The sequence below is a fragment of the Chlamydotis macqueenii genome, chromosome 12, assembly GCF_036417535.1.
Source record: "Chlamydotis macqueenii isolate bChlMac1 chromosome 12, bChlMac1.mat, whole genome shotgun sequence".
Lineage (NCBI taxonomy): Eukaryota > Metazoa > Chordata > Aves > Otidiformes > Otididae > Chlamydotis > Chlamydotis macqueenii.
Window position 1 is genome coordinate 15,975,485 of NC_141567.1, and position 21,453 is coordinate 15,996,937.

The following is a 21,453-nucleotide window of genomic DNA, read 5'->3' on the forward strand; positions in this document are numbered from 1 at the left end:
TTCCATCAGATGCACACACAATGACAAAAACCACTTTGTTGTTTGAACCTGTTAAAATGCAAGCTTACTGTGAACACTAACTGACTATGTTTTCTGTGGTCTCCTGTGATTGAGGAAGATCACGATTTCCAACAGAAGTTTCAATGCAAATGTAACTGAGTTGTGGATCATGAGTTTTGGCACACCGGTACTTCTAGAGGGGAATTTTAGATGTAGTGAAAGTCATTATTGAGACATGGTTGAGAACTTAATGGTTGTGTAATTGGGTAAACCTGAGGTTGTAGGATTACAACAGTGAGCCGTGCAGTTATATTCAGTGCTTAAAATATCACAAAAATGGCTGTGGAAATGTTATGACTTACCAGTGATGGGTGATGCTAGAAAATGATACCCATTAGTGAGAGCTTCTACTGCTTTTTGATACCGTATAATTTGAGGATTCAGTGCAAAAGAGATTAAATCAGACGGGAACTCCAAATACACTTTTACTGCTCGGAATTTTCTTCTGTCATAGTAATGTGCCATAACAAAACCGTTGTTTTTGCAATTGCGTTTTTTCATTTACTCTGCAGAAAGAGCATAATCTGCAAGTTTTGGGTCTGGTGAAATCAGATGAAGGATTCTATCAGTGTATTGCAGAAAATGATGTTGGAAATGCACAAGCTGGAGCCCAGCTGATAATACTTGACCTTGGTAAGTTAAACCGTCACAGTACCGTGCCAAAAGATGGGGAGGAATAGTTTCAAGGGACCATTTCCAGATGATGCGTAGTATCTATAACTCAGCTAGAGCAGGATGTTTTTTAAAAATCATGTGAGTGGTTCAGTGTTGTCTTCTGTACACTTGAAGTTACTGAGGAGAAATTAAGAAGTTCTGTAGGATTCACCTTGTATATGTATGTACATGTATGTATATATGTAGAAATAATAATGCAATAATAAACTGTAGCCAGAAATCTGAAATACTGTTGCATGCTGAGATTTTAAAAAATAACAGGATAGCCAAAATATAAACAATTCCTGAAATTACATAAATGAAAAGTAAGCAATTATAGGCACACCACAACTGAAGTATTTTACACCGGAGTCATTCCAGTGTCGGAAGCCTTTTTTTTTGCTGTGAGTTTAAAAAGTAGTAAGCTTTGTCATTTCTGCAAATTGGAACTGCAGATTTTTTTTTTTTTTTTAGTTACAGCTGCAGTTTAAGATAAGTATTTGTTATTGTGCTCTAGTCAGTGGAATTACTATCAGTACTAACCTTCTTGCAATGTCCTGCATTGCATATTTAGGATATTAAAAAGAGAATAATTGCTGTTACGATTAAAGAGCTACTATCTTCCAGAAAAAAAGTTTGTACAAATATAATTGCTAAGGCATCAGCTTGTTTGTGACCTGAAAGGTCACGCAGTTCTTAAAAATAATTTCTAAGAGCACAAGGAGGAAAAGCAGTAAGGGGGATGAGGAGAGAGACATGTCAGACAAGAAAATATTAATTCTATAGTTTTGGGGGCTTTTGTGTTGCCTGTCTTGGGGATATTGTTTCAAAATTCTCATTTATTTTTTATTTGGATGGAAAGGATTTACAAGAAAGAGACTTAAGTATGGTTAGAGGCATGAGGTAACTTCATACTTGCAATTTTAACAGATGTGAATCTGCTAGACCTGTTTTTGGTGTTCAGCGTACAGAGAGTAAACTTTTATGAGTGTGCCATAAAGAGAGAGATTTTCCATTTCTCATCGTTTTGTAGAGTAGTTGTGCATCTATAACTTCTTCTGAATTCTCTTTTGGATGTGGATATGTTTCACTGCTGGCTCAAGATGCGTGTATTTTCCACAATTACTGGGGAATGGAAGGTGCCCTCTACTGGATTCAGTACCTTTAATACTGTAGAGCTGTGGGATTTTGACCTCCAAGTAGTGTTAGGCATCTGGATCCAGCATTGGCCTACTGTCATCAGGTTGCCAGAAAAATTATTTTAAGTCATTTTATTTTTACTGTCTGCATGAATCACTCGAATAGTTTCCAAATCTTTCAAGCAGAAGCCTTATTCCATGTTTTCTGTGTTTGCAAAATACTGAAAAATTAATGTACTTGGGTATTGAAGCCTTGCCTAAGTTTGTACTTTCACCCAGTTCCCAGCAGGGGTTTATAAATTACCGCTACCGTTACTATTTTAGTTCCTGTGGTCTCACTCTTTTTCCTTTTCCTCCGCTGTTGTTCGCCCGGTGGTTTCTCCTTTCTCTTCTACTCTGGCAACCTGTCCTGTTATACTAAAGGACTTTGCCTTATAATGCTGTCCTTTTTCTTTTGCATGCTGCCAAAGGATTATGGATGGAGTCTCATTTTGGGTGTAAAGATACGCCCCTGAAGGCGTATCGTTCTGTTACATGGCCTGCAGTGTTTTTAACAACGCGCTCCCTGTGTAACGCCGATGCATTTTAGTTGTTGTTTTCCCGCAGCAGAGATAACCACATGGCACATCACTGAAAGTGCGTTGTGTTTCTCTTTCGCTGTTGAGTAGTGCAATTAGGAATGAATGTGCTGTGTCTTGATTGTGATGTATGAAAACTGGTATAATATACACGGTTAAAGAAAATGCAGGTATTTGAGATTTTAATACTTTATCACGATATAAGAATGGCAAAGGAGGAAACAGTATTCAGGGAAAGGGGTGAAGGTATCATATATAGTAATTTTTTTATGACATATCTTGATATGAAAATTAAAAACAATGATTTGAGCAAAAACTATTCTGAATACTTCAGTCAGTGATACAGAAAGCTATTTAAAAAAAAAATCATACCTGGTGAAGTGAAATACTTACTTTGCCAATTTGAAAAGTAATTTCAGTAAAAAATGATGATGAAGTGTTCATCAAAGTCTTTATTCCCAATTAGCAGTATGTCCTTTCCCTTACTCTTCTCTGATTTCTCCTTCCTAAATTGAATTGACACACATCTGGCTGTTTAGAAACTATTTCCCATTAGCCCTTTTGCTTAGCATACCAAGCTGATGCTTAATAAATTAAATTTCTATTAGAAAGTGGAAGCCCTGTGGAGTTTCTCAGACAGGCTACGCATATTCTTTACAGACCGGTGTTGAAGAAATGGACCAATGCTATTGCGGGGGCACCTGCAAATGGACAGCAGACAGCGTTGATTGTGGTATAGCTGACAGTGAGGAAGGCTGTAGTTTGCTGCCATCAGAGATGAGTTTGAGTAGCTGGAAAAGGCAGAGTTCCTTAGTCTTTGAGGGAGATATGCTGAGAAAGGTTAAATAGAAATAAACCAGTAAAACTGTTCACACTTTGCATATTAGATCAGAACTTAGTTGTCTCTTCTGTGCATTAACTTGTTTCAATCTAATCCCTTCGTATGGAAATCTTACAGTTTGTCGGGTTTTGCTGCTTAGGACATTGCTGCTTTATCCATAGCTTTATTGAGGTGTACTGTAAAGGTTTTTGAGTGTCTGAAAGTAAAATATCACATCTGTATCTTCTTCAGTCTTAGTAGGTAGTAGAATTTTTAAATACAATAGGTGTAAAGTATCAATGTGATTATCTGCTACAGCAAAAGCCTTCTGTATTTGGACATTGATTTCTGACTTTGCAGATTGCAATATTTTGGTGATTCATCTTGTCTTCTGCCTAGTGATAGTTTTGGTGCATGAACGCATGTGAGTGTATTTTGTGCATAACCACCCAGACCAGTATAAATGCAGACACTTATGTGATAGAATAAGCTTAATATAATTGTTGATTAGACACAAGTTTCTTTTGCGTGGGTCTATTTTTAATTTGAGGTTAATTCTGAAAAGCCTGCAATATATGCAGAAGTTCTTTGTGGACAATATTAAAACAAAGAATTGACTGGCTAAAAAATTAATTTGAAGGCTTGTTGGAGTGGCTGTTTTATTTTCAAGTTCTGTAATTCTCAGTAAGTTTAGAAAAGAATATGAACTCAGAAATGGCTTGACTGTACAAATCCATAACTTTTGCATTTTCTGCAATATATAGAAGAGAACTGTGGCATGGAGAGAAGAGATTTTAGGACAACTGTTTCTAATTTAAAACGTTAAAAGGGGGAGGAGAAGGAGTAGGATTCAGGTGAATGGTCTGTGTTTCAATACTCTTCTACTGGTATGCCCTGTACTTAAGTAGAATTTTGCAGGAGAGTTGGGAAGCATCCCATCTGCTTTCAAAATGCTTTGAGATTTGAAATTTTGTTGCACTTTCTCAGGTACTGACCTTCCCCAGGAGGCTAAGTACCTTTGGGAATCTCAGTGGATCTGTGGCTCTGCTGCCTGGTCTGCCTTTTAGGGAGAATTTAAGAACTACCTAAAGAAAAGGAAGTACCTCAATGACTACCTTCTTTGGCACTTGCCCTCTGCCAGCATTTGGCAGTCTCAGTGCTCCTCTCTTTGCCTCATTGATTAAAAGATAGAAGGTCTTTTCTTATATCCTTCAAATTTCACCATGGAGGACTACTGCATATCCCAGTGAGAAGGAAGAACTTTAGTCGTTCCTTGGGAATGGCCTTCCCAACAACCTCAAAATTCCCTCCCCCCCCCGCCCCCCCTCCTTCTTACAGAAACCCAGCTGTTTTTACTTACGATTAGATCCTGATGGGTCGACCTCTGACCACATCAGTTAAGGGTGAGATATACTAATAAGCTCCATTATAACAAAGCTATTTCTTGTCATCGTTTTTCTAGCATTATTTTGTGTATTTTGTGAAAACCTCAGAAATTGATATATTTGGATTTTCTTCATGGAGGTTAAATGCTAGTGACAAGACTGAAACATTCAGCCAGGACCTGTAACCTGGCCTTTTCCAGTGTATCTGGCATTGCCCGGATTTGCCATTTGGGGCCTGAAAAAAGAACAGGTGGTAATAAGTGAAAGGAGGTGCCTTTGGGGGAGGGAGGCAGATGGTTCCCTGTCACCCCTCTGTGATAGGCGTTTGACAAGTAGTCAGGCACCAAAAAAGAGGGAGTGCTTATTGAAAGCTGTATAAAGAAAAATGTTAGACTGTAAACAAATATGCCATGTTATTTAGAGAACAATTTCAAAACATTATTTGAGATGCACTGTATCACCTCCAGAATTCCAAAGTAAGTGTAGTATGCTGCATGATTTTTGTACTTTTGTACTGCAAAGGTTAGTGTTTGCCATCCTGTGCCATATTTGTGAGTTGTGTGGGAGAGAGATCTTGAAGTGAATGAGTTGAACGCACAGCTGGTATCCAGTCGTACACCACGTCAGGAGTTTTTTTTGTAGTGGAACTATCCATTTCCTTAAACTTAATTTTTTCATGAAAAATAGTGTATATCCAAGAAAAGATATCCTGCATGTGAATTAATAATTCCAGCATGGGAAACGAGGAGGAGGAATTAGGAGCCTGCATGTAGTTGCAGAGCTGTGAGGCCTTTGGGATTGCAGAGGTGTTTCAGGATAGCTCCAAGGGATGGTTGCGGGCTCAGAGATCATCTGTCACAAGTTTGCAAGTTGTACCAGATTGGGAGGAGCAGTAGATACACAGGCAGAGAGAGGGACCCACCAGGCTGGAGATGTGGGCTGGTGGGACCCTTGGAGTTCAACACTGGCAACTGTGGAGTCCTGCATCAGAGCCAGAAGAGACTGCAGAAAGGGAATTTCCAATCAGCTAAGAGAAAGCAGTTTCACAATGAGAGTGGTTACAGTCAGAACGTGTTGCCCAGGGAGGTTGTGCAATCTGTTCTTGGAGATATTTAAGACACACCTAGTCAAGGCCCGGAGCAACCTGATGAAAGGTGACTCTGCTCTGAACAAGGGGTTGCACAGGTGAACTCCCGAGATCCCTCCTAACTAGTGGTGTTCTGTGATTCAGAGAGACTGTCAGTCTGAGAGTGTGACTGGACCCCATTTATCTCTTGGTATATAGTCTTAATGTAACAGTCAAATTGTCAGAGTTTTGTGGTACGTATTTCGCTGCTGGTCTCCTTATGAGAAACATAAATGTCTGGTATATTGGTGGCACAGTTGACAGTACAAACCAAATTCGATTAAAGTATAACACCGCTTCAGTTGCTCTGTATGATATTAATTCGTCTGCAGAATTGCATTATGTGAATCCTAATTGTGACCAAGTTTTAGAAACGTCATTTATTGAGCTGAATTGGTGCTCTCTTTGTGTAATTGAATTCTTTCCAGGACCATTGCTGCGTGAATGATTTCATTTTATGTTGATGCTTCTCTGCTAGTTTGGCCATGAGCTATTTCAAGTCCTGATAGCAGTGAAATGAGGTGAACAGGACTGCTGGTTGGGCAGGGTGGGGCCTTCCCTGACCCACGAAAGGGTGGAGAGCATCAGAAGTCTGATCAAAGTTTCCTGGATTCAGCACATTTCGGCTACCATTGTGCTGAAAGTCTGGCATTTCTGTATTGCAAGTGGTATCTGATTGAGGTTACTTCAGGCTGACGCAGACTCAGTAGGTGAGATTCCACTCTTGGAAGCTATTTCAGCACCCCTAAGCGGGTGCCAATCAAAACAATGTCCAGCTGTAATTGGATTTCCAACTTCTTGTTAGTCAAACCTTGGGCCTTTTTTGCTTAAGTTCTAGAGTGTTGAACCTTGGCTTTTTTCAGGCTATTTCTCCACTTTGAAAACACACTTTGAAATTCTAAATGTGCTCTTTGGTTGCTTGCAACCCTCCTGACTTTACATCCCTTTAAACCTTATGAGCACTTTCTCTACTGCATCATTTGGGTTGTTAAAAAAATATATTGAATCATGTGGAGCTCAACGTACCCTCCTGTGCACCCCAGGTCAGTATCGCCTTTCTTCTGACACCAAAGCACGGAGACCTATTCTGCATGTAATTTTCCAGCCAGTTGTGAATCCACTTTTGTAATAGCCTCGCCTGGAACATATTTGCTTACTTTTGAAAATGTCACGCCAGGCAATGTCAAAACCTTTATTTAAGTCAAGATACATTAAATACTCTGTGTTCTCCATATCTATAAGTTCCATTATTCTGTTGTAAGAGGCAAATATGATTTCTTTTACACAAATTTTGGCTTCTGCTGAAAGAAATCCGAAAGCTAGCACTAACAGGCTTGAGCTTTGATTTGAAAAACTGGGTTGCACTTTAGGGTATTTTCCATATGTAAAAATTTACATAAATTTAACTTCTGCCCTTGTCTGGCTGAGCCCAGAGGCAGACAACTCGGACCTGTTTTGGATGATTTTGCAGTTAAGAAATGAACTTCTCAGGCTCTCTCACATCTTACAGAGGTAATTTTTTAGAATATTTTGTATGCAATCACATACAGTGAATCAGGAACATTTAGTGTTGTTGTCAAGGTAAGACAGTAAATATCTTCTCAGTCCATGGGATTCTATGGAGTTCTTGGAGACTATAGAAGTACTTGAAAAATATGCAGGGTATTGTGGGTGAAATGTCAGAGCAAGGTGAAAAAAGTCCATTGAATAAAAGAGAGAGCCTCTGTTGGGTATTCTTCCTGAAGACTATCCTGTTTTTCAACTCAAACGGAAGTGTCTTTATGTTCTTTCTGTCTTTGTACAGTTTTATGTGTCTTAATGCAGGGAAGATCGGAAGAGGTCCCTGTGGTTTATGTGAGTGGCTTTCAGAAGTCTTAGTGTCCACCAGAGAATAAATTATTTGTAGATTAAACCTGAATAGTAGGGCTGCAAACCCTTGCAGCCAAGAATTCAAATTTTCTGTGGAGTGGAAAAAGTACTTGAAAGGTGTGAATCATGGGTCTCAAGGGAGCAGGAAATAGTGATGAACCCTGACAGTGGGTCTCTGCAAAGTGCTGGAATTGAAAACCTGGTGAGATGTAAGCGATCCCATCTGGTATCATATGGGGAGAAGATCCAAAAGCAGGAGGATGGAAAATCCACTGTGATGAGTATCTTTAGAGACAAGACTAGCAGGGGTATTTCCTCTCCCCTCGAGAAATGTCCCCGCTTTTGTCTGTCATATAGCAACAAATATCTGTGTGGTTTTTTTTTACCCTGCAGACTTAGGGCTTTGTTAATGTAAGCAGCCAGTTGGCAAATTAAAACATGGTATTCATACAGTGTTTATCACAGTTTATGTAAAAAAATTGTCTCTCAAATTCAGAAAATAATGCAGAAAGTTATGGGACTGTGATATTTGAATCAAGTATCTTCTGTAGATAACGCCATTTGAAATAGTTTGACTATTCGTTACAGTTACTGTGTTATAAAATCCAAGTTATTTCCTCATTCACCCCTGCACATGCACATAATCTCTCTGCTCTTCTGTGTGCACACGTGTATTCACATGTACACAAGATTTGCATGCAGAAACACTTATCTTTTTAAATTAAGGAGTTCTAGGGTGCTGTAGATACTACAATTCTGAAAAAAAAACCCTCTGAAAGCAATGAATGTAGCAAAGACAACCTGAATACTGATTGTATAATGAATTTTTAAAAAACAATGGCAATGCTTGTGTTAAAAGTAGGCAAAAGGTTTTCCAAATTTGCTGCCTCAGTCACTGTCCTATAATATCGAAATGGCTTCATATGAATGATAGATGAACAGCTTGTAAGGCTCATTTTGAAAGTTATGTTTTAGGAACATAAACAGCATCTGAAATCGCAAACTGATTTTAAACAGTGTGTTGTAAAACCAAAGCCAACTCTTATTTTGTTACTGGTTGTGTACACTTTGTTGCCAGTTTTCTGTAAACATAACAGTATGTTCTCCTCTTTAATGCAGGAAGACTTTTTTCATTTTAATTCTGATTTTAGTTTACATTGCTTAGCTAGTCTTCCTCGGTGAAAGTCAGCATTTATGTTTCTCAGTGCTGTGTGTATGTTCACAATTGCCAGAAAGCTGGTTTAATTCAGTTCCTTTCACTTATTGACTCAGTCCCTCTTTTAAAAATGACCTTTATTTCTTGCCTCTTTATGGCCCCTGTGTGTATCTAGTCTTATTGAGAAGTCCAACTGGATCAAAAACTTCTTTAATTTTAACTTCATGAAATTGGGACCTAAACAGCTCTCATATTCTGCATTCAGTAGACTATTCATGTTTAAAGTTGGCATGCGCTTTAAAGAAATTGCTCTAATTTAGATTAAATTAGTAATAGATTAATGTTTGCCAGTGCGCGGTGGATTGCAGGAAGGCATAACAAAATTGATAGGATGCTTTGATTGTCCTTATTAGTTTTCATTTCTTGTTTTATGACTGTATTTACAGTTGACTTGGCAAAGAAATTTGAAACCTCGTGAAGGTATTCGTGCACCGTGACTTAAATTTAAGTCTGTTCAGCACAAATATGGGTTACTGTGATTGCTACCGATGCAGTTTAGCTTTGAAACACTTGGACTGTGTCACCTGTTTAATTTTGCTTTTCATGAGTGAAATAAATGTTTAAAAAGTACTGGTGTTTAAAGAAATTATGTGTCGTATTGTAAAGAGGAATAATATATAAGGAATGTTAGGTGGAGGCAGAGAAAGAATCTGTAGGAGCAAAACAATTTGATGTATTTTGAGAAACAGCACATTTTAAAACGTGCTTTCTACTCTTCACCTGTATTTATTCTATATTTATTGTACCACAGCAAAAGTGGAATGATCTTGACCGTGTATATACTGTACGACAACTGTGAAACGGGCCCAGAGGCTTTGCGTCCCTGTTTTATGTCCCCTTCTGGGTTATCACAGAATCATAGAATGGTATCCTGAATTCCCAGCAGAGTTTCTCAGTTCAGTAAAAGCCTCTTGGCCACCAGAAAGGTTAATAAAAGCAAATACACTTACCATCATGTCACTTACCAAATCCACCACCAAATCCAGTTATCTTCTTATGTTTTATATAATTGCTGTTTCTGGCAGCTTGGCTACTGCCTTTCCAGGTAGTTCATTGTCAGCAAGGATTATTATGGGGAACCAAGGCTGTGTGGCTCTGAAACACTGTTAGGTCAGTGCGAGTGTATTCAGTGTGACCAGCTACAGCTGTTGAGTGACAGTTGATTGTTCCTCTGCCTGTTTATAGCTTCTAGTTAGAGGTGAAAATAAAAATCATCAGAATGAAGAACATCAGCTGTATAGGATGCATCTATTGTATCCCAATGGCTGTGTGTTTTTAGTGATTTTTGGTTTTTTCTTGCTTAGATAAAGAGTATAAGGGCCGGATCAGCTTTAGCTTGATATCTGTCACCACTACCGAAGGCATTTCCTCTGCCTTTGTTATTCATAAACGGGGTTGTGAAGATTGACAGAAGTAGCCTTCGTTTGTAATTGATCCTAGCCTCGTGTTGTAAAGGAAAATATCGGATTTTGTCCGTCTTGCACCGGAGAGGGGAACAAATGTGTGGATATGGTCTTAATTGGTTGCTTATATTTCGAAGTTGCTAAATTATACAGTAATATCGGAGACAGCCGAATGCCATTTGGAGGAAAAGAAAAAAGGATTGGTTTACAGTTTGGTTGCCTATGTAATAGGATTCGTGCAGTTGCATTTCTGAATCTGGGAGAAATCTCCTTTACTTCTGATGTCATGTATTTTTCTAGCAGTCTTGACAAGAAAATCTAAATCGACTTACGGTTTTTATACCATAAGGAAATAAAATAAATCTAACAAATAAATAAATCTGACTTTCAGTTTTAATGATGTGCATTCAGTATTGAAACCAGCTGCAAATTGTCACTGCTAGAAATGTTCTGGTGTGGTATTTTCTTGTTTTCTTGATCGTTTCCACTCTCCTATCCCCTTTCCACCCCCCAGAATGAAACTAATAATTGTGGAGCCCAAGTCTTTAGAAGACAAATGGATTCTGCATTGTTTTGCTGATGACACATTGTTACTGAAGGTGCTGAAGGAAAATAAGGAGAAGGGGGAAGGTTGCACCTGGGTCTGCTTTTCTGATTCCAAGTCACAGAGCTAATAGGGGCTGCTGTGTCTCAGAGATGGACGTTGCACCTTGGGACGGGAATCAGTGTCCTCTCTCACTCTCTTCCTCAGCACCATTTTACACGTAACTGCTTTTTAATCACACAGGTCAGGAGTTTTTAACAGTGGTCAGTGACCAGAACAAAATGGTTTAAAATGTTTGAAATGTTACATCTGTTGCTGTAGACTTTGCTCAGGTACATTTGGGTAATAACGTCAGATTCTTGTGTGCTGTGATGTGCATACCAGGTGGGGGTTTACTATTAGAATAAGAAATAGGAAGCAGCAAAATAACATTACCTGGCTCTTTAAAAATAGAAAGTAAAAATCTTAATTAAGAGTTCAAAAGACTGGCTTTGTACCCTTTATGTGAATTCCCAAACACCCTGTTACCTCATCTAGTTTCTGTTAAAACAGTGGGTCTGAGGTAGGCTGCAAGTGGTACGTGAACAGCAGATATAGCTATGGTTTCTCTAACAGAGAAATGCAGTGGGAGTGAATGTAAAAAACCCCAATACCACGTTTAGTAGTGTTGTTCTATACCTGGTTGTAGCCTAAAAGAGGACTGGTGGGATTTGCTTAGTATCTTCTCTCTCTTAAAAAAGAAATAAATTTGTATGTATCAATGTAAATGAAAGAAAAACAGAGTCTGCTAGATACATATAAGAAACAAGTAGTCAAATAAAATAATTAGATGTTTGATAAAGAGATTAGCTGGAATGAGTAACGTTTTGACATAAACTGGTTCAGTCTCATCTGTTGGAACTTCAGCTTGCCAGAGTTGTTGCTGTGGAGTTGTTTAAACTGTCAGCAGACCCCAAATGGAGGGAAATTATTTTTCACTTCTGAGTTATTTCTCAGAGAAAACTGTGTAGGCTAGCATTCAGATAAATCCTGTGTACTGCAGGCACCTCTGGGCTGGCTGCAGATATCCGAAACAGGGAGATGGAAGTCTTTTCCAGAGGAAAATTTGAGGAGCATTATGGTAATTTAAATAAAGTGTTCCTATTTAAAATCAAGGATTGTCAGTTATCTGCACGAAGGAGCATTGGACACCAGCAGGAACTGCACCTAGTGAATTAGCACCACAGCTCAAGAATGGGTTAATTTATTTCAGTCTAGGCTGTTACTGAGAAAAGAGAGCAAGAGTGTGGTTTGATGGTGGTACCGGTGTATTGGTGGTGCTCTGCCACCAAAGCAGTGAGTTAGGCCTAAGCCTGACTGGTTGAAATTGTTATTGTTAATTATTTGTAGCTTGTACAGAATTGGCAGCAACGGTGGCCCTGTTACTGTGGGTATGCAAACAGTGAGTGAAAACTGAACACCCCTGTGAAAAACACGAAAGGTGAGGTGGAAATGAAGGTGTGGGGAAGCGATTTACTCCAGGTGATAAAATGAGTTATTGGCAGAGCCCCAGTGGAACTCTGAGGGAGCGGTCTTGCCTGGCTCTTCAAATATGCACATGGCTGCTGTAAAATGAACACTTTTCAAAAACACACGGTATTTTTATTAGTAACATTTTTATTGCTCAAATGGAGCACATTTGCCTGGAAATAAAATCATTACTTTCCTATTATGAGATATTAAAGTCAAATTACAGTGTATTGTTGCAGACTGTACTGTTCTTGAGAGATTTTTGTTCTGCATAAGAGTTAAATTTATGAATATTTGCATTAAGGGGATAACCTGTACAGGGTTCTTTTGATGCATTTACGTGCATTTTTACTGCCTTGGGTTCTATATGTGTGTTTTGTTTAGGGTTTTTGGCTCTTTTTTCTCAAGGAGTGGTCATTAAAAAAACCTTATATTTTGTAAGAAATGAAATATTCACTGCTGAGTCTTAAGATTATGTCCATCATTTTACAATATGTAGTTATGGTTTGGAATTATTTCCAATAACAAAATCTGTTTAAAAGCAGCTAGCTTTACACTGCTCTGGAATAGGTAGAGATTTGTTTGGCTTTTTTCCTTCTTTTTTTACAGCATGAATCTCATGATCAAAGTGCATGCAAGGCTTTTTTTTCTTTACATCCTCCCCGGAAACACTGGTATCTGATCTAAACCATGGGGCTCCTGCTTAGGTCTGTAGGTCCGCTGCTTTCCTCTGCGGACTCGCCTCTGCGTGTAATGCGTCAATAAGGTCTGTCACACCTTTTTAATGGTTGTTTTATGAGACAGGAAAAAATCAAATTGTTTCCTCTACACCAAAGCATTTCATCGTGAAATGAAAATGGGCGGAGTGTTCTTTATCAGAATGGATTTTATGACTTCCTTTAAAAAACAGGGTCATGGTCAGAGCGTGTTTATCTGTATATTTATATAGCCGCAATTTATTCAGTGCCCATCAGTGTCCATTTTACATAAGAACAGAGAACCAAATGAATGCCTAAAAATCATGATCAGTGGGTATTATTTAGGAATTTGCTTGTTAGGTATTTTTGGTGAGCTTTTTGCAAGTACTGTGCATTAAGTGAAGAGTAAATAACAGTTCTCATTGCTAGTGATAATGTAAATTAATCTAAGGCAATTAAAAAAAAAAAAAGGCATTTTGCCTGCCTGCTTTAGGCAAAAAATGTCAGCATAGAGAAGTAAGTAAGCGAGCATCTCCATTTCATTGTATCACAAAAATGAGCATTGCTTTTGTTTGGGGGAAGATCTGTTGCTCAGGATGGGGGATTGCTTTTGGTTTTTTAAGTCTGCTAGAGACAAAGTTGATCTAAGGATTGTGTCAGGTTCTTGTCCTCAATCCTCTTCCTTTGAGACGATCTAGGGAGATGCTTATGTGAAACAGTGGTTAGTTGATTCAGGATGGTAAAGCAGCAAAAGGTTTTACAGTACTGAGAAGAGGAGGAGAATTATGTCCAGGTTTAGCTCCTTGAAATGGCTTCCCCGTAGGTTTGGATGAATGCCCACCGCCCAGGACAGGAGTGGGAAATACTGCGGGGGGGAGCTGCGTGCTCCTCCTAGCCCCGCTCCATCCTCCAGCTGCACCGGCAGTGGTTAACGGTGCCTGTGTCCCCTTGGGCAGCTCCCTTAAGCTCTTTGTTTCAGGCAACAATTTCACCTGCAGCTGAGACCATCTCATGGCTCTGCACATCTCAAAGGGAAAGTCTGTAGTCCTGCCACCTCCTTTGAACCAGCTTTCAGTACCTTCAGCTTGCTTGCAGCCTACATGGAAAGCTGTATGCTCTTTTTTTCTGGACTAAGGAGCTGTACTGACTTTGGGATCTGGGCCATGAAGCAAATATGGGGCTGTATGTACGTATATATGTATGTACAGCCGGTTCTACAACGTACAAGGGCAAGCAGGAGAGGGGAGTCTCTCCCATTCAGCAGACACAAACTCCCAGACAATGTCACCTTGTTTTCCCATCAGTAATTGGTTGTGTATTACAGTCAAAAATAGTTAAAATGCTAAAGAAGTTAAAAGCATTGGCTTTAATAAGGCCAGGTTATAAATGCATAGAAAAAGTGCCCAGGGTTGAAAATTGCAGGCACCTTGGAGGTTTCTTTGGCCAGGTAGAGTGGTGAAACAACGAGGCACTAAGATACTGTTGCCATGTGAACATGTCATTTTTTAAAAAAAAAGTCACTGGAAAAATACCATTGTCAAAGATTTTACTGTTTTTCTGTCTGTTTTGGTACCAGATGTCTTTTATATACAATGGTAAGCAATACCAATGGATTTTCAGTTAATCGTAACAAATAATGTATAAAACACTGCAATATAAAACGCAGAAACTGTGTATGTTTTAGTTTGTAAGCCCGTTGTCCCTTGTCTGTAATACACCACTGTTAGGGCCGGGCAGGCGTAAGGCAGCCGTACGGGGTCGGTTCCTCAGCAGATGTGCTTCGCGTTTCTGAATGGTTTGTGCAATTTTAATTTTAGAACTAATTTCAAGGTTAGTAGGCTTTATGTCCAGCTGGCCGCAGTTGTGCTTTCTTGTAAGTGTTGCCCTCAGTGTTCTCATGTATTTTCTTTTTCTGAAAAATTTCCTTATGTAGCAGAATCACACACAAAGTTCTGCAGCTTAAACTACCTCATGAAGTTCAATTTTGTGCACAACTGTTGGTATAATTTTTTGTTTTCTCTCAAATACTAAATTTTATTGTCCTTTTACAGTGATGTCAGGCAGACATAGATCTGTGTCTCACACCAGGTAAATGGAGATTGTCGTTATAAAATCCAGCAGATTCAGAAAATGTACATTCATTATATGCAGCAGAAATTAGTTTAATACACTCTTCTTTCCATATCTGTTTATTCACTTTTTCAGTTTTGCATCAGGGCACCTCTTAGTAAATGAATAGGAGTCTGATAGATTTCTTTTAATTAGTTTTTTTCTGAGGGAAGGAAGTAATTCAGTTATTACAACTGATCTACTGAGACAAAGTGGCCGTTTGTCCTCTAAGAACTTACTAGGGCCAGTTAATCTGTTTTTGTTTGATTACGGTATCATGCAGGGTGCTATTAGGAATAACAAGATGATATCCCTTCTGTCATATATTTATGGATTAAGCATTTGAAGAAGGACAATAACTTGATATAGGTAAAAACGTGGGCATGGGTCGGCGGGGATGGGAAAAGGAAATTCTTGAAGGATAGTTGTATAGCATGGACTTAGTCATTTTATTATTTCATACTTACTACATTGCAACCAATTACTGTTGTGTTTTTTTTTTTTAATACTATGAGGGAAAGTGTAAAAAAGAAAATCAGTGGGTTTTGACAGCGACTCTTTGAAGTATCACAGCCTGCTAGTCCTGATCAAAGTTAAATCCTTCTGTTCCAAAGCAGGATAAGTGATATCATATACTAAAGCTCAAATTTAGGAAAATAGTGCATTAGATATAAGTAAGGAAAATATTTGAAAGTCTTGATTACATTTCTGGAATCAGTTAAATAGTGACTTATATGAAAAAATTTGTTTAGCGAGTTTTTATCCGAATACCCAAAGTTGAAATTAAACATGTCGATCCCTCTGATATATTTTTTTCTTACAGTATACAGTTAAAATATTCAAAGTATTTAGAAACCTGAATGTCTTACATCATGTTTTTTTTCCAACAGATTTTTTTGCCAAATAATAATTTGCTATTTTCTGTTGTTGTAGTGTATCTCTGTTGCTGAAATCAAAAATCAAATTCTAAAAGCTATGAAATCCACTCTAAAGTGCAGATAAAGAGCACTTTCTTTTCTTCACAATGCTATATATTAACCACTCTCTGGTGCCCCAGAGTCCTCAGTTGTCCCCATAACTGTTTCCTGTTGGCCAAGTCTGTTGCAGTGTCTGTTTGGCACTTTGCCTATCTCCTTTGAGGGTGCATCTACCTGAAAGTTTTTGTTGCCATCAGGAGAGCACTCTTGAATCAAATTTCCCACCCATCCCTGCTCCTCACCCATCCAGTTGCACATCAGAGTAGTCTTGGATCTGGTGCAAACTTGATGGGTTAGGAATGCAGCTGAACTGGAAGATGCACTCTGGTCCCTGTTGAGTGTTCAGGGTAAGAGCCAGTCCAAAGTGAAACCTACAGAGGCCGTACAACGTGGGTGCTGGGCTCTCGGAAGCAGCTAGTTTACCCTCCGGTGCCTCTCCTACTGCCTTCCGATGTAGACATAGCCTCAACCCTGCTTCAGAGATACCTGATGGTCTCATTTGACAGGCGCTGTAGATGTGACTTTGTGGGCATCTGAATATGGCCAGGAGTAGTCTACACATGGCCACTAACTGGTTCTTGAAGTGTTTTTGCATCTTAATGTCATACATTTCAGTACTACCTGCGTGAGGTGGGTTGTAGCAGTGGGACGCTCACTATACACAAGTTACCCAAGGAACAGGGAATTGGGCTCGTATCAGGTCATTCAGATAACAGCGGCAAAGCTGAAAGCAAATAACTTTCCTCTTCCACTTTTCCTTTGTGTGGAATATCTGATGGTGTAACTGGAATGTTATTGCCCAGAGCAGGAGGAAGCCATGAATATGCCAATAATGCGCCACGGGGGGAAAACAGGAGGAAAAAGGAAATCTAAACCGGAGGGGCTGGACAACATGGAAAATATTTCTGATAATTAGCTAACAAATAGAGCATTTCAATTACTAGTTTTCAGGTGTGGCATGTTTGACAGAATTGTTTCTAAAAGATCACATCAGCATCCTGAAACGATGATAATAGAATAGCACCACAGACGGACGTTCAAATTGTTTGTTACCTGGCCGCAGTGAATTACACTAATAGCAGTGAGGTCGTTTCTCCTACATGATTAAAAGCTGAGTACCACATTAGTGCATGAAACTGATAGACACCCGTAGCCTGCGCCTCTTAGACTTTGCCAGCCTAATACTGGTAAAATTAAAAGAGTGTGCTTCTGACGGTGAAGGATTCGAGTTACAGAACTCACTGAGGGTTATTGGTTTGGTTGAGTTGAACTCCTTTTGGGTATTTGCGTGCTCCCCAGAACATTTTCATAAAATAGTTGCAATAGGTGATGTCTGCTCAGAAGAAACCCTCAGAAAGAGCAGCTTGACAGAAGGGACTCGAGAAAATAGCAATCCAGATGTGTGCCCCCACATCTTCATTCTGCTCAGCAAAACGAGCTGGGAACCTTACAGTTTGTGAAACACAGGTCTGGAGAGAGAGAAGGAATCTTCTTTTACACTGGATCGGTGGGATGTGTGCTGGGGTTGTCTTGGGTGGAAGTATGAGTGTTACATCTGGGCCACACAGGCGCCCAGTGCTGTGTGTTGGAATCCTGTAGGGAGTACAGGTACTGAAAAATGGTTTTAGTGAAAAGTTAGGACAATCCTGCTTTCTCCTTTTTGTGCCTACCTCACCCTGTTGGTGGAGTGCCCCATGTCCTGCAGTGACTGGGTTTCAGTAGCTGAACAAGGCCTGTGGTTGTTTAGTAGTTTGGACATGGTTCTGTTGTCCAGGTTACTGCATAAGCATTAGAAAAATTGTTATGCAAAGCAGAAAAAGGACTACTTGAAATATTTTGCTTTGTTTTTAACTTATTTTCATTTGCTTTTAACTTTGTTAGATGCAGACAGATAAATCGAGTGACTTTCCTTGTCTGTTGATCCAGAATTGAAGTTGGATTGAGACAGTTTTAATGTCTCCTCTTAGTAACATTTACTTAACCTCGATCTCTCCCTCTCAGCCCCTGGCTGCAGTGGAGCCACTGTTCCAGGAGTGATTCATTTGCTGTCAGCTGCTTTGCTGAATGATTTCTTTCAAATGCTGTGTAAGACAGTGTGCTGTATCTCGACTGTACAGCCTTTGTGCGATGCCAAACTGAGCAAGGACTTTTTCTTGATCCCTTAGAAAAATACAAGCTCAGAAGAACGGATGTATCAGCAGTGGTTGAAAAGATAGATCTGTTGGATGTATGTCTGCCATGCAACAACGGCATTCTTTTTCCGTGTTCTTAGCACGTCGCTTGCTGAATATGCGTATTGTTAATTTTTTTAAAAATGAGATTAATGTGATTAATATGATCTGCAAAGAATATTACAGAGTATAGTTACTTTTTAAAAAGTGATGTTAGCAAGAAGAGACTTGTTTTGCATGTTACTTGTTGCACCGCGCTTGAAAGCTTGAAGTAATAAAGCTGCTCCCTTATTGGCATTAAAACTAATTTTAGTGTAATTACTCATTAACACAGCTCTGCACTGCTGAGCGTTCTGCTCACACGGCTGTGTACAAATCAGTTTGTAATGGCCCTCAAGGCGTTTTGAGGAAGAATGGCGGGGGGGGGGGGGGGGAAGAAGGGAAATAACCTAGCATTCTAAATACATTCCACAGCTATCAGCAGTACCAAATTGCTGCCAAGCTGGTATTTAATTGCAGCTTTCAGTGGGTGAGTTTTCTTGCCTATTCATTGCTTACCTTACTTGTGCGATTTAAAAGTCCTTTGTGCTTTTATTTGGCTCACAGTTTATTTTTCAGACGCCACTAGTTTTTTATTGTGTTTGACTGATCTACCTATAATGCTATCAGCAGGAATATTTCTGGATTTCAGTCTTGCATGAGGGTTTCTGTTAATCTAGGAAATCTTGGCAGCTCTCCCAAAGTCTTCATCTTGATGCCTGCAGGTTCTTCAAGCACCGTGTGCAGATCATTTAAGTAAAAGATGTATCTTTTTCATTATCTAGGAAGACTAAATGCATGAGTGTGTGGGAAGTGTTTAGAGTAAGCAGATGAATTTTTAAAATTCATCAGGGGAATATTTTTCCTTAGAGACATTTCAGCATTTTGTTTCAGTGTAATTATTTTTAAAATATTTGTATTACATTTTAAACAAATTGAATGGTTTTTAAAGATAGGTAAGGTGCATCCTTTGTGTCAAGAGCATGTAATTTGAAGCAGATCACCCAACAATATTACCGAGACATGTAAGAGGAACCGAAGCGTTGATGATGAAAGATAAGTGGTTTGCATTTTGAGCCCAAAAAAAGACAACTGCTGTACTGGAGAGTGGCAGTCTTGTACTGTTCTTTGGAGTTCTGTTCTTTGTGAGTTCATACAGTAGAAATTAATCTGCAGTTTTCCTGGAGTTAAAAGGAACAACTGAAATGCTGGTTCTTAGGAATTTCTGTACTGAACTAGCAACAGCCTGTTGTGCTGGATATGAAGTGTCTTAACTTTCATTTTGAAAAATAGAGGCGCTGCATATGTTAAGTAGTTTAAATAAATGTATGAAGCAGTCAATCAAAGAGTTCACCAGAATGGTTCTGAAGATGCTTCTTCAGAAGGCATTTGGCTGATGCGGCTGTAAAACACATTTGTTTTTATAACAGTTTCCCTACAGATTATTCCTCAAACTGTTTCATGGTTTTAAATAATATTAATGCAATTAGTTAATAGAAGGGTAGGAAATTAAAGCTCTCTGCAAGGGAAAAATACTCAGTTGAAGTGTAAAGTGAACAGAAATGTAAAATTTGAAATGAAATGGAAGTCAGTCGAGTAGGCACTCTGGGAAAGATGCTGAAAACTACGGGCACTAAGGAGGTGTTTTGCAGAGTACCACACCTTGTTCCTCAGTGGCAACATGATGTGGAAGGAGTAAAGATAGGTGCAGTGAGTAAGTCTCCAGTCCAAGGGAACTTTTAACATGGGCTCAAATTTAAACACAGGAGAAGCCTGGCTTTTGTAACCAGGACCATGATCATTGTCATTTAGGAGAAGAGAGACTGTAGTTGGAGATGCCCTGACCTCAATGCAGGGCTCCACAGTTGTCAGTGCTGAACTCCGAGGTTCCCAACAGCCCACATCTCCAACCTGGTGGGTCCCTCTCTCTGCCAGTGTATCTGTTGCTCCTCCCCCTGCAAACTTGTGACAGATGATCTCTGTCCCATCCTCCAGGTCACTGATGAAGACATGAAACCCTCTCTGTCCCACAGTCGAGCCCTGGGTAATGCCACACATTACCTTGGGTGCTGGTTAGCCTTCATCCCATTCACCATGATGGTGGGAGCCTGCTGGGCCAGCCAGCTCTCCACACACCCCACCATCCTCCCATCCAGTCCAGATCTGGCTTTCCTAATTCCACCTCTGCATCCCAGGATGGGATTTCTTTTTGCATTTCTTTTGGTTAGCCATTTTGATCTCTGGTTTTGGTGCCTTTACACTTTCTGTGCTTAAGCTGGACCAGGAGTTCCTACACTGCCTTTTTGCCATTCCCATTTGTTTTCTGTCACGTAGGAAAAGGGGTCATTCTGAAGTTGTGGGGAGTTTGTCCCTGAGGGTCACCCAGCTCTGCTGGCCTCTCTTGCCCATAAGGACAGCTGTCTGTGGGATTGCACATGTCCTGTGACCGTGCGAAAGTTTCTTCTCCTGTAGTTCAGTGTCTTGATTACACTAAACGCCTTCCTCAGCTTCCTCAGGATCCCCCCCATCTGAGGGTCATTTCAGCTCAGGCTGCCGTTGATTATCAAATCTCTGAAAAAATTTTCCTCATTTACGAATAGCAAATCTAGGAGAGCATCTCTCCAGCTGGGTCATCCAGCACTGGTATCAAAAAGGTGTTCACAGCATGCTTCAGTGCTCATTGCTCTGTGGCTTGGAGTAAGGTTTTGGTGGTAACTGTAAGTGCTACTCACTTTAGCTGGAACTTTTTCTGCCCAAGACACACCCCTTGGTGTATTGTACTGTACCATCAAACAAGGGGTGAAGCTGGGTAGTGAAATGTCCTGTACGGAGCAGCGTGCAGTAAAAGGTTAGCCGTGGGGGCACAGGGGTCCTGTCTGAGTCCAGAAGAAGAGCTGAAACATGGTGTTCTTCCGTAAGAGACCTAATTATGGGAATGTAAAAATAGGGTAGATTTTGCAATGATTGTGAAATTAATGGTGTAGTCTATGGATCAGGAGGGGTTGCCAAAGAATACTTAATTGTGAGTTGTGGCTGTTACAGTGTGGAAAAGATGATTAAGAAGATATTCTTGAGTACTTGTCTTTCTGTGATCTGTATGTTCAGTACCAAAATATGTGTGTTCCTGGCCCTGGGACTCTTGCAGAGTCCCTAAAG

At 39.7% G+C, this 21,453-nt stretch overlaps 1 protein-coding gene across 9 annotated transcripts in view; it reads left to right on the plus strand.

Annotated features, from left to right (window-relative positions):
- NEO1 (neogenin 1) overlaps positions 1-21,453 on the plus strand; it is a 202,716-nt gene that overhangs the window by 128,473 nt on the left and 52,790 nt on the right. For all 9 annotated transcript variants that reach the window (XM_086757425.1, XM_086757433.1, XM_086757430.1 and 6 more), the window contains exon 7: positions 573-693. In XM_086757425.1, the coding sequence (XP_086613551.1) occupies positions 573-693 (121 nt within the window). The remainder of the gene's footprint in view (positions 1-572; positions 694-21,453) is intronic.